The sequence below is a fragment of the Monodelphis domestica genome, chromosome X (genome assembly GCF_027887165.1).
Source record: "Monodelphis domestica isolate mMonDom1 chromosome X, mMonDom1.pri, whole genome shotgun sequence".
Classification (NCBI taxonomy): Eukaryota; Metazoa; Chordata; class Mammalia; order Didelphimorphia; family Didelphidae; genus Monodelphis; species Monodelphis domestica.
In genome coordinates this window covers 36628927-36645163 of record NC_077235.1, presented here as the reverse complement: position 1 = coordinate 36645163, position 16237 = coordinate 36628927, and the positions used below count along the sequence as shown (strand labels likewise).

The window sequence follows — 16237 nt, the reverse complement described above, 5'->3', positions numbered from 1 at the left end:
GTGGTCTGACCAGGTGTGTGCATGGGGTGGTGTTGGGGGGGGACATATGCTTAATAACACGCACTTATAAAACATACAGATGGTATATTTTATTTGATCAGATATTGAGTAAAGCCGCAGATTTGTTTTGGAACTAAAGCTGTCATGTGACAGTCTTTCTGTGATCTCCCCCACCCCACCTCCCAGTCGAGTGCCTTGATGGTCTAATGCTACTCGAGACCACAGCTAGAGTGAATATATCATGTTTGTTATTTTTGCTAGTTGAATCATTAAATGGCTATTTTACAAAGAACATGCTGGTGTCTGGTAGGTTGGACTGTGGCCTTTGATGAACGTCTTTTCTTTTCTAAAAGGCAGATTTAAAATATGATTCAAAGCCATATATTAAAATGATTCTTCTGCAAATGCGTTTAGAGCAATTAATTTGAGACCCCACCATGCCCCTGTAGCTGTGTCTTCAGAAGTGATTATCAAAACTGTGAACTGCTGCTCCTTCTGTTTAATGAGGAATTCCTTGGGAAAACCAGAACTGCCTTGAAGAACTTGACAAGTCAAGATGTATTTTAAAAGATAATCACTTTTTAAAAGTGTTCCATGCTGGCAGTCATGGTCCAGGCTCCGGAAGATGCTTGACGAATACAAAATATTGAAATTCGTTAAAAATACTTATTCTTTATAATCAGTGGAGACCCCATTTAGTACTTTGAAATCACTGGCCTTTCGAGAGGATTCATTGACTGATCTAGCACTAAGGCTGTAGACAGAGCCCCTTTGGGTCAGGTTAGCTCACCCATTGGGTAGCCTCATACTCTGGGGCTGGATTTTGCCTTCAGAGTGATATCGCTCTAATCACTGCTGCAGCATCCCAGGGGATAATTACCTTACTGTCTGGCTGCTCTAGTTAGACAATTCAGAATGGAGCCTCTCAAGGATTAGAGCAGTGGAAGAGCTGTGAAGTGTGGCTAATTAGTTCATCTACATTTCAAAGGACAGTAGATAACAGGTGATGACACCCTGAAACCCTGGCACCCAGGCCTGGTGAAAGGAGGCTGGAATCTCTGCCCCATACCACACTTCAGAAGCTACCAAGTCTTTCCCACCTCTGATCTCTCCTCTCTCCCTAGGCTTATCTCCACTTCTCTGTATTTCTCTCTAGAGCTCTGGCTCCTTTCCCCCTGATTCCTCCTACCCTTTAGTGTTCTCCTCTTTCCCCGCTTCCCACCATCCCAGACCCTTGAGCTATTTCCTTAACAGGACAAAATGTGGAAAGAGAAAAGTGGAGTGGCTAATCAAGAACAGTGGTAAGAGAGAGTCAAGTCAAGATTTTGCCTTGGAAGATTTTCTACACGATAATAATGTGGAATCCCTAGGACCTCCAGAAATCATCTCATTCGGGGCTCTCCTACCGGGCAGCTAAGGGGGACACCAAACACATATAACATGTATGTGATGCATTTCGATGCTGTGATTTTTACAACCGCTTTCATTATGGTTTTATGAGCTGATGATAAAATTATTTGGCATTCGCTATGACATAGCAATTGATAGCAAGGGAAGGTGAAGTTGAAGATTATTGGGTCAAAGAGCCAGTGTCGAGGGTTATAAAACTTCCTGGCAGATAAATTAAAGACCATGTGTGTGAAGTCAGGAATTGGCAATTAATAAAAACAGGGTACTGGGGTCACCAGGAAATTGGTTAGCTCTGTTGGCATTAATTGTTATGCTATCCTGTGATCAGCTGGTTGGATTCGCATAACCGTCATGCATATGGAAAACTTCTAAAATATTTTCTATTTAATTACAAAATGCAAATATGTTCTCCTTCCTGAGATGCCATTCGATGCACGTCATACACCTAGTTCAGAAGCTGAATGACTTGACTTAATATATGCATTACTGTCCTCCTTGACTATACGAGATAGCTGCTCTGTCCAGGAGACAGTCATTGAAGTTATTAGAAATGGCAGTAAATAGAGATTGAGTGGAATAGACGATTTAATCTTAAATGGAACTTTGTCATTTTTGCAGTGACTTGTGCTACTGTGACAGGATAGATGTCACATCTCGGGGAGTGCTGCCAAGCGGGTTTTCTCGAGGGTGCAGAGATGGAGTTTAGTTGCCGTGAGTCAGACATGGAGGTCTACTCTGAATCGATAACATGCACACGCACACGTCCAGAGCTTTTCCTCCTTCATGTACTCTGAATCGGTGCTCTAATCTAGAGAGGCACATGAAACTACCCTCAGGTGTCTTGGGAACACAGCCACACAGACAGGCTTCAGGCCATCTCTCCAACAGAAAACACAGTCAGGGACCAAATGGGAGACCGGCCCAGGTACTGCACCCAGCCTTGAACTTACAAGAATGTTGGCTCTTCCTTTGCATGGTGAACTGGTACCCAGAGTCTCCTGCTTTGGCCCTTGTTATGCCTGTACCTTTCTCCAGAACGGGTCCTACCCACATTTTCTCATTGTCCCAGTTGGGAGCAGAGTGACTCTATACTTAGAGCATAGCCATCACTGTGTTTCTCTATGCCTTCCATACCCAGCTGTATCAATACTGTTTGTCTTTATGCCTCCCTCCTGTAGCTTTTAGGGTAACAGATTCCTCCGGCTCTTTCTCTCTTTCCTTGGTGAAACGGGGATTTTTGAGCAGGTAGAAAAACATAGTCACGTGGTTCTATTTTGTCAGATAAGAAACTTTATAAAATTAATACTTGAAGTATTGGATGTATTAATTTAAATCCTACCCTCCTCCCTACCCGGGGATGTTATCTCTTGTAACAAAGAGTAAAAAGAGAGAGGGTGAGGATTTGGGAGGTGGGCAACAGTTCATCCAAAGTTACTGACATATCGGACAAACCTCAAATTCAATTTGGCACTTTATACCCATCATCCCCTGCTTCTTCAAAGAAGGGAAAGAGGTACCTTATTTAAAAATCTCTTCTATGGGGAGAGCATGACCATTATAAACATATAACATTCAGGCTGAATTTTTGTTTTTTACTACTGAAATTGTGATACATGTTGTTTTCATAAAAGTCTTCCCATTCTTTTCTGTAACCTTTATATTCATCATTTTTTATGGGGAAGTACTATTACTTTTTATACATATGGCACAATTTGGCACATAATAAATGCTCCATAAATGCTTGTTTACTAACTGACCATTTGTGGATCAGTGGTTAGAGCACTAGTCCTATAGTTGGGAAGACCCGAGTTCAAATCAGACCTAAGATACTTGCTAGCCATGTGACCCTGGACAGATCACTTAACTGATTGCCTGACTCAGTTTTTGCCTGTTGTAAAATGGGGATAATAATAGCACCTAGATTCTTATGATGATCAAATGAGCTAATATTTGTATAGCACTTAGAACAGAATGCGACACATGTTGTTCAGTTGTGTCTCACTCTTCCTGACCCTATGGACCATTGCATTCCAATATTGTCCCTAGGATTTTCTTGGCAAAGATAGCTAGTATGATTTTCCATTTCCTTCTCTAGACGCTTAAGGCAAACAAAAGTTAAATGACTTGTCCAGGGTCACAGGACTAGTATCTGAGATTAAAATTGAACCCTGGTCTCTTTGACTCCATGTCCAGTGTTCTATCTGCTGCATCACCTAGTTAGCACATAGTAGGCACTTAAAAATGCTTGCTTCCTCTCTCAGTCCCCAAACATTGGGCTTCAATTTTTTTCTAGTTCTTTCTACTCCAAAAAGTACTTTCTGGTTTATGGTACTTTTCTATCTTTTCCTCTTATATTTATATTCCATCTATGCCTAGAAGAGTTATTTATGCTATTTTCTATATGAACAGTCATTTTTGTTACTTTCTTAGCATATCCCAGTTACTGAAAAGGATGTTCAGACCAATTTACAACTCTGCTAGCAGTGTTTCAGAGTATACATCTTTCCCCTCCAGCACCGACTATTCCCTTTGGTCGTCTTTGATAAGTTGTTGGGTGTAAAATAAAATCTCATTTGTTTTGATTCATATTTCTCTTTCACTATTCATGATCTGGGCATTTTCCCTTGTGGTTATTTCCACAATATAATAGATATTGATTGTCTTAATGATAGATGCTGGCAACTAGGTGATGCAGTATACAGAGTGCTGGGCTTAGAGTAAAAAAGAATTGAGTTCAAATCTTCCTTCTGACACTAGCTGTGTGGCATCAAGCAAGTCACTGAAACAGTATTTACCTCAGTTTCCTTAACTGTAAAATGAGGATAACAACAACATGTACCTCTCGAGATTGTTGAGAGAATCTAATGAGATATCTGTAAAGCACTTAGTATCATTCCTGGCACATAGTAGGCACTATATAATGGCTGATTCCAAACATTCGCATGTGAGAATATAATATGATTATTGTCTAGTTTTAAGTGGAGTCTATTGGCCATTTAGCCATTTAAAAATGTTGGCCAAATACAGCATTAAAAAGTAAAAACCACCTCTTCTCATGACAAAGACTTTTGTGAATAAATATAAAATTCGGAAAAATCTTTCGTCATTCCATGGAATTATTGAAAAGTTTTGTTTAAAATTATATTCTTTGAGTACTTATTTATATGTTTTGTATGACATTAATTATTCTTCAGTCATAAGTTCATGAGTACAAAAGGGAACATTGGAGCAAGATTTAAGAATCATTGTGTAAACTGAGTTTGTGTCCCTTCCACAATCCAGTTCCTGAAATTTTTCTGCTTATTAGGAGATCCTAAATTTTTTTATAAATAAAGACTTAATATCATGTGATTCTATTTTTACAAATCATTCACAAGACTCACACTATTGACTGGAGCTGCATTTGAGAGTATTCTAATATTACTTGTTTTTTATTGCCTTATAATGCAGTAGCTTATAGGTTTGGGAGAGTCTCAGTTATTGGATAAACATGATAATTTGTGCCAAAAAAAAAGTTTGTAGCGATTAGATAAAAAACTGGCCTGGATAGTGGTCATGTGAGTGTCGAGTTAGGGAAATGGTGGAACTATGGTTAGATCTGAGAACATGTGACTCAATATCACTTGGGTCTCAACTTGGGTTGAACCCTCATACCTATTTGCTATTAGGCCTTAAAGTACAGAGGAAATAGTGTTGAATAGGGTGTCTGAGGAACTCTGACTTAATCCTGTCTCTGTCACTTATTATCTGGGGCTTTGGACTAGTTGCGATTTCCCCATTTATAAAATGGGGGGGGGGGACTGGGCCAGATGATTTCTGGGTTCTCTTCTGGCTCTAAAATATGATCCTCTCATTCTGTAAACTTGCCAACCTGAGCTTCACTTTGAGAAGTCTTTGTTTTCAAAAAGGAGATAGCCTACATGTTCTTTTTGCTTTGCAAATGACTGTAAGTAAGGTGACTCCAGTGTGAATTCTGAAAAATTGCCTTGCTGTCTTTGAAATTCATTAATAGCAATGTACTCTAGAACTCACATTGATCTCCGCTGTAATAACCACATTGTAATAATTATTCTTTTAATGTTTTATATTCATCTAAATGTTGTCTATTTAACATCAGACATTGCTTATGTCTCACTGCCAAAATCATGATCTTCTTGATAATCTTATATTACCGTAATCACAAAGAAGTATAGCCCAAACTGATTAATTCCTGAATGATTAAAGCATCCTATCCAGGTTCTTTATTATTAATTGAATATTTGATGATGTAAAGGCACTCGCCATCACCAGGGAGTCCTGACTATTTCATAAGCTTATCATCACTTATCATCAGACCTATTATCCTTGGGCGGTCTGGCTCCAGACCAACGCCATTGGTGGGAACGCTTAGGCACAGAAGAAGAGAGACAGGCCCATGTGAAGAATGACAATCAGTGCGTCCAGTTTTACATTCAATGAGTTTCATCCTTCTCCCATTAGCTAGTCATTGCTTAAGCATGTTTATCCTCTGCTCTGAAAGTTAATCTGAAACTAAGAGACAAGGTGAAACTCACCCCTCTTTAATGTCCATTTTGCTCTGTATCATGATAAAAAGTCAAGTGGATAAGGATCTTGAAACTATGGAATAATTGGGATGTTTGGGAATTCCCTGGGTAATTATCAGTCTCGCTCAAAAACATTTATTAAGCACCTACTATGTGCCAGAAACTGTGCAAAGCACAGTTTGACTAGGACAGGACCTTAGAAGCCATTTCATCCCACCTCCTCATTATTTAGATGAAGAAAGTAAGACCCAGGAAGATGTAACAACTTGTCTAAGAGTCAGAATCAACTCTAGCTCCTCCGACCCCAAACTGGAGAGGGTTTTTCAGGCAAAGAAATGAAAGTCTGGGATTTGAACGAGCAAAATTGGAAACCTGATTCCCACTCCAGTATCTCATCATCACTAATTGTAGACTCCCATATCCTCCCTTCACAATTAAAATGAGGCCCTAGATGAAAGTGGTTCCTAGTGGATTGATGGGATAGATATGCAAATGAAAGAGAGGTAAGGAGAAACTAGATTAAAAAATGAATCTACTGAATAGTAGCCATAGTCCCTTTTCAAAGACTCCAGTGCCATTTTCTTCCCTTCTGTGTAGTCTAGGAATGAATCCAAGTGGCTGCGATGCCTTGTGAGTTGGGTGGAGTGACAATCTTTGGGGAGTGATGAGCCTAACAATGGGAATTTGAGCATGCCATGTCATCAGCTGCTTATTCTGTGGCCCTTAAACACATTGTTTTTATAGTGTGATTTAACTGTCATCTCAGGGTGTCTTACCTTGCCAGCTACAACGTAAGCTTCTTTAGGGCAGGAACCTCTTGGACCTGTGTGCAGATCTCGCCAGAGCTGAGTGCAAAGCATCTGCAAATGAGAGGCTCCATAAACATCTGCACTTCCTTTTTAGCACTTCAGAGATACCTCGCTTTGTTGCCTCCCCAACCAGATGATTAGCACCTTGAAGACAAGGGCTAAGTTCTATGTGTGTTCTCCAGAGCACAGGATCTCGCATATCCAGATGTGTTGATGTCCTTGTCTGTGAGCCATCCACGTACACAAAGAAACAGAAATAATGAAAGTCTCTGGCTAACATCAAGTGTATAGTGTCATAAGATGTGATTTTTTTACAGTGTTCCCACTTTATTTTTATTTTTTTAATTTAATTAATTTAGAAGATTTTTCCATGGTCACATGATTCTTGTTCTTTCCCTCCCCTCCTCCCACCCCTACCCCATAACCAATGCACCATTCCACTGGGTTTTACAGGTATCATTGCTCAAGACCCATTTCCCTATTGTTGATAATTGCACCAGGGTGATCGTTTAGAAAGACATGATATTCAGAGAGTACTTTTTGCTACAAGGAGAAAGCCTACTTGAAGTCCTGATTTATATTTTATTATATATTTATTTTCTATAAATATAAATATATTTTTATATATAATATATATATAAATAAATATAAATCTACAAATAGATTTATATTCTGTGTCCATCTTCTTGAGTTTGGTATTAGGATCATAGATTGAGATTTGGAAAGGATTTTAGAAACCACCTAATACAACTTATTCCTTTTATGGATGGGTCAAGGCAGCTAGGTTGTTCAGTAGATTAATACTGGGCCTGGAGACAGGAAGACCTGAGTTGAAATCCAGCTTCAGACACTTACTAGTTTTGTGACCCTGGGCAAGTCACTTGATCTCTGTGGGCCTTAATCCATTGGAGAAGAAAATAGCAATAAGGATACTCCAGTAACCTTTCCAAGAAAACCCCATGGACAGAATTGGCATGCTGTGGTCTATAGGGTCACAAAGAGTCAGATGTGACCAAACAACATCAAACTGAAGTAATTTGCCCAAGATAATTTGCCCAAGGCTACAAAGTAACTGGAGATGTTTTGATTCAAACTCAGGTCCTTAGACTCCAAACCCGGTGTTCTTTCTGTTATGCTACTCCACGCTGCATTGTGCTACCTCCCAAGAATAACGAAGGACTGAAATGAATGAAGTGTTTTTAAGCATTTGAGGGGAAATGGCTGTTAAGGTGATGGTGGTTCGACCTGCCTGCCACATGATGCTTCAGATGGCCTTACTGGCCCGCAGTTTGTGTGCCAGCTGATGAGGACCCCTTCTCAGAAGTTGCTTCCTCAAGATAATGGCTGTGAGGGTTGGGTTAGAAGCAATTGTGTCTCTCTGCTTCTTGGTGGCAGTTGGTCAGCAGCTGTTGCTTGTGGTGATGAGGAAGGTGGGCCCACTCTCCACAACCGTTTTTGCCCTTAACGATGTCTGGGAGCAGGGTTGGCAGCAGATCTAGTGATCTGAGAGAACACTTCTGTTCCCAAGGCTCCTGGGGTCAAGGTCCTGGCCTTTCTTCATCAGGATCAGAGGGGATATGATCGTCTATGTGGTGGTAGTGATTTGAATTGCCTGGAACGTGTAGCCCCCCCCCTGTTTTTCAAAAGGCTATTGGGTGATATTACTTAACAGAGAGTATGCTCTAATGGCGCAACCTTCTCTAATAAATTGTTCCCTAGTAGTGTTCTATTGTACTCAAGTAGAAGAGATCATAGAATCATAGATTTAGAGCTGAATGGAATCTTAGATATTGATAAGTCCAGACGCTTCATTTTACAGATGAGGAAACTGAGGCATTGAGAGAGTGTCATTCTCCCAAGGTCACACAACTGTAAGTGTCCTAAGGGGGCTTTGATTCCAGATCCTCCTGATTCCACGCTCAATTTTCTATCCAGGAGACCATTTTGCATCTAGATTTTGTATTTATTTCTTTTGTGTGTGTTTACCTTGCTTCCCCAAACTACTCACCAGCTCCTGGAGGGTAGGGCGTAGAGTGTGTCTTACTCATCTTTGAATCTGCCACAAGACCTTAAACGGAGGTCTGCATTTGGTAGATATTTACCAATTGATGTCACAGATGTGAAGATTGAGCTTGATGGACTGGAAATCTGACCCAATATAATTCCAATTTTCTTTCTAATGATCAATTTAGACTCTGAGTTCTTTATATTAATATTAGGAAATTGATTTTAAGACTTGGATGATTGAGAGCCTAGTTTGTTCATAAAATGTTCTAATGTTCGACTGGCCTGACACCATAGAATAATAGACTGTCAGAGCTAGAAGGGGACTAGAAAGATAATCAGGTCTGACTGCCTCATCTTACAGATGAGGAAAATGAGACCCCAGAGAGTTGGAGAGACTTGCTCAGGGTCACACGGGTAGGTAGTAAGAGGAGACTGTGACAGGGGAGATCTCCCAGTCTCTCACCCTTTCTGCTTCGCCATGGTCCCAGCATTTTAGATGAAATGAAAACACAATTGATTACCTGAGGAGAATTGCTAACTTGTATTTCATAGAAAAGCACTGATGGCTACTTTCTTCATATGGTTACCTATAGCATAAATAAGATCTTGGCAATTTTTGTTGGAGTAACTAAATTGGACTTTATTTTTTGTTTGTTTCAGATCAACCTTTCTAACGATCCGAACTGCGTGGAAGAAATTTTGAGGGTGAGTTTAAATATTTATTCCTTTGATATTTTTTTATAAAAACCCTTACCTTCCATCCTGGAATCAATACTGTGTATTGGTTCCAAGGCAGAAGAGCGGTAAGGGCAAGGGCTAGGCAATGGGGGTCAAGTGACTTGCCCAGGGTCACACAGCTGGGAAGTGTCTGAGGCCAAATTTGAACCCAGGACTTCCTTTCTCCAGGCCTGGTTCTCAATCCACTGAGCCACCCAGCTGCCCCCCCCCACTTTGATTTTTTTGAAATAATGAAGCTGTCTAGTAAATCATGATGGTTCATACCTGGAATGCCTGCTAGGAGGGAGGCAGATGCCTGAGCTTGGAAGTTCTGAGCTGCAGTTGAGCTAAAAGATTTTTGGATGTCCAAATAAATGACACCAGAATGATAAGCCCCAAGCAGTTGGGGACTCAGCAGGCCACCAAAAAAAGAGGTGAACTGGCTGAGTTTGGAAACAGAAGCAGGCAAAGCTTTCCATGGCAGTGTTTAGTGGCGTTGAACCTGGTCATGGTGGCTATACTTCCAGCATGGGTGAGATTAAGGGATCCAGTCTGAAAGCAGCAACAACAGTAACAAAGATCATCATACCAATAATGGGTTTTGTTGGTTAAAGAGCTCAAAATAATTGCTGAGATGTTTCAGCAATGGCACATTCAGAAACGTATATGCAACTTCAGTTTCCTTTAGTAAGGTGCTTTTGCTTCGCTCCTTTTCCATTTCCTTTGTTCTTCCCTCCCATTCCAGCTCTAATCAAGCTTCATTTTTTCCATCTCCTAATAAAAGCTCATTTCCTACTCCATTTCTTAATTCTTCTGGTCTCTTGTCCAAGACTGGACTGGTCTTCCATCTCATTTCTGCTTAGATCCTGTGTGGTGCTTTCTTCAGTTCAGATGAGTTGAGTTAGAGGCACCTATGTAGAAAGGGTATGTCCTTCATGGACTGTAAGGAATAACACCGAAGGGAAACCCTTTGAGCTACTCAAATCTATTGAATTGGGGCCATCAGCGTCAGGGAACAAGAATCAACTTGTGTCCTGTTATGGTATCTTAGTCCACGACCATTCCTTATCTGTGTTTACCTCTTCTGTATAGCGGGGAAATCCCATTTCCTGAATTATGTTCTACACGGCATAGTGCAGCTTAAAATATTAGTGAGTGGTTGGTTTCTCAATTGCATAATGGGTCACATTTGAATACCACTTGACAATTTATTATGAAGCTCTTCCAGATATACCATCCCCTCTTATTTTATTGGACCAGGTCCAAAGATGAGCAAATTGCAACTCGAGGTTACCTAGCTTATACAAAGACACTGACAGAATACGGTAGGCCTAGGAGTAGCGCACAGAACAATGTTCTTTCTGATACATCCTTGTGTTGTTGTAAGCGTCACATTTATTCAGAATTGATCTGTTTAGTATTTCAGAGATCTGTGCTTTTGAGAAGTGGGGGAAAGCACGGTACCCCCTTTCCTGGTCATGTTACCGATAAATTCATCCAACTGGGAACAACCTGCAAACCTAGACTTTTCAGGCTTAGCTTCCTCCAAGCCTGTACTCAGCTGGTCAACAGTCAGGTATTAATCACCTGCTATGTTCCAGGTACTGTGTTAGGGACTGGAGGTAACACAGAAACATGAAAAACCTTTAAGAACCCAGGTCCATCTCCATACCACAATGAGGCATTGGAGAAGAATGTTAGTGAGTTTCAAAATCTATTAAGTCCACTTGGAGATTTGTGAGGAATCTATGATCTTGTCAGCCAGGGACCCTGCCTATTTATCCCTCCATCATTGCAGAGCATAGCTTGTAACTGACTTAGTAAAGAAGTTAGAAACTCAGAAAGGGACACACAGCTAGTATGTGTCAGAGACAGGATTTGCACCCACATCTACTTGACACCCAGTCAAGCACTATCTAATATAGCCACAGTGCCTCTACATATTTGGTATGCATACTAGCGTATGAATATATATATATATAAATAAAAATTTATATAGAAAAATATATAGAGAGAAATAAATATATATATAAATAAAATATATAAAATAAAATAAAATAAAAATTTATATAGGAAATATATATAAATAAAAAATAAATGATATATGTATATTAAATAAAATATATAAACACAAATATATGGTGAGCTATAAATTTGCACATTGGAATATTTTGAACAGCAATACGTACGAGAAGATTTATGAGGAAATACAAGGTATTTGTGTATGTGTATGTACATAGATGCTTATGTATGTACTACATGCAAGTTTTCATTCTATTTCTGCAGATCAGTTGCTCACCTATATATACCCTAGAGGCTTGCAGAGTTCTTTGAGTACTGAAAGCTGAAGTGATTTCCTCAGGCTTGTGGAGCCAGGATGTATCAGAGACAACTCCCGAAGGCCGGTCTTCCGTTCTCCACTTTCAGCCTCTGGCTACCCTATCATGCAGCTTGTCATTAGATTCATTATCACTTATGTGCTTTCCAGGAATTCAAGTCTACTCTTGAGCCAAAATTATTAGAGGGTAAGGCACGGAGCTAGGTTCTTCCTTCACCCTCACTGACACGCAGTGTTCTGTTGGTGGCAAGACAGCTCTTACTGGTTGTAGACAAAGTATGTAGCTTCGATCAGACCTAAGGGTATATGGTTCGGGCTGTCCGCAGCATCCCTCCACATCTCTAGGGCCCAGATTTGTATCTGAATATGCCCCATGGGAACTCATCCATTTCCTCCTTCCCATAGGATGATGGTATTTAAACTGCTGCAGCTCTTTGTTAGGCATTTAATTAATTTTCTTAATGAAAGGTAAGAGCTGAAAAAAAGAGCACCTTCAGAAAGTTACCTTGGTTTCCAATGTTTTCTCTAGGGTTCAGAGCTCAAATTAATTCCACAGGCTCATCTTAAGTCTTAAAGGCCTCCTAGATGCATCCTGAAGCACTTCCTAATTCATCTTAATTGGCATCCTTTCCTTAAGAGGGACCCCAAGCTAGATACTTGGCAGCATTTCCATGAAGCTTGGAGAGCTGGGGAGACACCTGTTAGGGGTGGGGCTTCAGAATCCCACGTCACTGATAACCCGAAAGAAACGGCACAAGTTGTCTTAATATGTTCATAAGCGATAAGTCCCCTTGAGAAAAACAACTAAAGCCTTTCTGTTGTGCTTGAAAGAGAATGGAAAGGAATGGCTTGTTTCAAAAAGAAAGACTCAAGATTGCATGGAATTCTTGTTCCTAAAACACTGTTAATTAGTACCTCCATTTTGGCAACTCAGATGTTTTAAGATTTATTTCCCTTGCTTAGAATGACAGTGAGATCACCACTATTACAACCCAGATTTGTGTTCTAGTTCTTGACGTCTCAAAATTTCCCAGTGATACTTGTGCCCCAATGGCCCAATGGTTTACTATCTGGGCAGATAAAGGTCCTGGTACTCCCAGTATTGCATTCTACCTCTATTTCCAGAGATACTGAGATTTCTTTCGAATACTGCTCACTTCTCTTTTTTTTTCCTTACTCTAATTATCTCTAATGATAAAATTGAGGCTGGCCTCTTTTTCTCTCCCTACTTACCTCTTTGTTTGGGAGCTTTGACCTTGTGGATGGAGGTTGTATCTTGTTCTATTTTGGAAAGAGCAAAGGACTAGAATTTGGATGACATGGACTCTACTGCCTGGTTAATAGCAAAAGGCCTATGAAGAAGTTTCCTCATCTTTAAACCGGGTGTGATAAACACTGCCATATTTACTGCACAGGATTATATGACGACCAAATGATATAAAGAACTGAAGTGCTTTGAGATCTTTAAATATCTTATAACTGTCAAGGATTATAAAAGTATACTTTGTTCTCTCTCTGATCACATCCACCATTATCTTTTTTTTTCCTTTGGCAACAATATGTTTTTCAGTGTTATACATTAATTAAAACTATGTAGTTTTTTTAAGCCCTTCTTAACACCCTTTCTACTTCCTTGGCTCCATCCTCTTTATTTTCTTTTTCCATCTAAGCTTCTACAGATTTGATCATATTACAATAAATACTGTGAGAAAAAAATTAACATGATCCAAATTGTGCTTCTGGCAGTGGCCCTCATTTGAAGTAATTTTTAAAGACGATTCCAGGATTCCCATTTCCCAAATGAATTTAGATAGTATCTTGGAGTTGTACCAGGACAGAACAATAACCTTTCTTCCTTACAGAATTCCTTAAATTTTGCCTAACCTGTCACCTTTCTTACCTCATAGGATTTAGATTTGGAAGCGACCTAAAACATCTTATAGTCCCAAACTCTCATTTTCCTCATGAGCCTCATGGTAATTCAATGTTTTATTCAAGGTCACACAGGCAACAAGCAGCAGAGCCACATTTGGGCCCTAGGTTCCCTGACTCCATGCCATGTGGCTCCCAATGAAAGCCCCTTTCCTCTCCCCTTCTCCCAGAAAGCTTACCCAATTCATTCTCATTTTAATGGCATCAGATCCACATTCTTAAAATAGATATATAATGTTATTTACTAATTACTAGTATCAACCATCATTTGCTTATTCACCTTTGACGATCAGGATCGCCTCAAACACCACCTCCTAAGTGAACCCTTCTCTAATCCCCCGGCCACTAGTACCTTGCTTCTCCTCCACCCTGCAATTGTGTCATGCCTATTTTCCTAGCTATTCAATTAAGTACACTGTTATACAATGTGTGTGTCTATGATATCACCTGGCAGGAATATAATCTCCTTGAGGGCTGGAATTGTTTGACTTTTGTCTTGCTCTTTTCAGCACCAAGATTAGTGCCTAGCACTTAGCAGTTGAGTAAATTCTTGTATAAGATCCTTGAAATCTTTCTTCTTATTGAAATCTTTCTATTTCTTTAAGGCCCAGCTTAGATACCACCTCCTTCATAAAGCCTTCCCTGATCCCCTACTCCCCCACTCCCCCAGCCAAAAGTGTTCTCTCTCTCCACAAAGATTTTTGAGAACGCCATCTTGATTTTTCATCTGCCTCTTATCCCATCCAGTGTTGTATCTTTCTTATTGGGGTGTGTGACCTGTCAATTAAAACCTTCTTAAGAATAGGCACTAAATTCTTCTTCATTTTTGTATCTTCATTGCCTTTCATGAAAGAGGCTCTTCATTAAGCTTAATTGAAAGTCAGCTTGTTCTGAGATACAAAAAGAAATGAGGATGAAGAGGGCAAAGAAGAGGAAGAAGAAGAAAAGGATGATCATAATAATGATGTAACTAGCCATAGTTAGAGCATTTTGTTACTTAAAACATTCTGTAATGTCATCATTCTAGGCAGTCTTAGAAGCATAGATCCCAAACCCACCCTCCTCATTATAGATGATGATCTCTCTGATGTTCTCTGGCCCTTAAGAACATCTCCAAAGTTGGCCAGTCTGGTCCAGAAACAACTGACACACAGTCGGTCAATGGACCTGTACTTGACTGTGGCATTTTAGAGCTTGGTAAGGGCCATCCGTGCTTATTCCCTATTGTTCTATGGTAGAATAGGCAATAGTCTTTAGAACCTCAGGTCCACTTTGATGCCATGATGAGAGGCGAAGGAGGATGTTAGTGGAGGCTGCAATTACTATATATGTGTGTGTGTGTGTGTGTGTGTGTGTGTGTGTGTGTGTGTGTGTGTGTATATAGTCAAAGGATTCCTTAAGTGTTCTGCGTCATAATGGCTGTGCCAAAAGCAGTCGCTTTCTTGAATCCCTTGGACTTTTGTGGGTTCCGAGCTACTTTTCTATAGAAGAATTAGGACCGGAAGAATATGTAAACCCTTCCTCTGAGGATCTTGTCCAATTCCTGCTTTTTGTACATTAACATTACTTGTTCCTGAGGAAGTATTTACTTTAAAAATAACAGCAGCTATCAATTCAACCTCTTACATAGTCAGAATTGCAGGTACACAATTGGAGCTCCATTTCTCTTATTTTTTCTATGGAACAGATTGTGTTTCCTAGTAAAGTACCTTCAGGAGTTGATAATTTTACGATGAAACATCTGTACGTGCAATTCACTGTTTACGGGGAAAACAGGAAGCTGCTAACTAAGGATTAGGAAACATGATTTGATGAACTGTATCTACTTGCAGATTTCCTTCTGCCATATGGAATAGGTTGGTAAATAGCTAAATGGGTACCCCATATTGGTTATAGTATTTCCATATTTACAACATTCTAAAGGATAGTGATTCTACTTAATAGTTTGGTCTCTCTCTTTAAAACATGGCAGAAGCTTTTGATGTATTGACAGACACACTGCATACTCTATTTACTATCACGCTTTTAAAAAGCAAACAGCTCAAAAAGAAAAAAAAAGACGTGTGGATCAAAGAGCAAGACTAGTCAGATACTTGAATCAGAAAAAAATGAATAAGGCTGCAACCGGACTCTCACAAACCAATTTTTTCACAACTTACTTCGATTGGAATCCTCCTGTTGGTGCATGCTCTGATTTAGTATAGACTTTTAGCCTCTACTAGCATCTTCTGATACTTTGTCATGGCCTAGTGACCCTGGACTCTTAAAGTCTATGCCAGTGGATCACAAATTCTGAGGTGTCCTACCTAACTGGAAAAGTTTCAAATGTGGAACCAGGAATATACCCTGTATCTCTTGTTTGAGGCCTAACCTCGTTTATTGCATTGAAGCCCATATCCAGCTTGGACATAGGATGATGAATTTGTTAGCCATGAGAACCCATCTAGACAGTCTACTAAAATTACTGAGGGTTCCGGATT

At 39.9% G+C, this 16237-nt stretch overlaps 1 protein-coding gene across 7 annotated transcripts in view; it reads left to right on the top strand.

Annotated features, from left to right (window-relative positions):
* AFF2 (ALF transcription elongation factor 2) overlaps positions 1 to 16237 on the top strand; it is a 528832-nt gene that overhangs the window by 331298 nt on the left and 181297 nt on the right. For all 7 annotated transcript variants that reach the window (XM_056809873.1, XM_007507264.3, XM_056809876.1 and 4 more), the window contains one exon: positions 9431 to 9475. In XM_056809873.1, coding sequence (XP_056665851.1) covers positions 9431 to 9475 — 45 coding nt within the window. The remainder of the gene's footprint in view (positions 1 to 9430; positions 9476 to 16237) is intronic.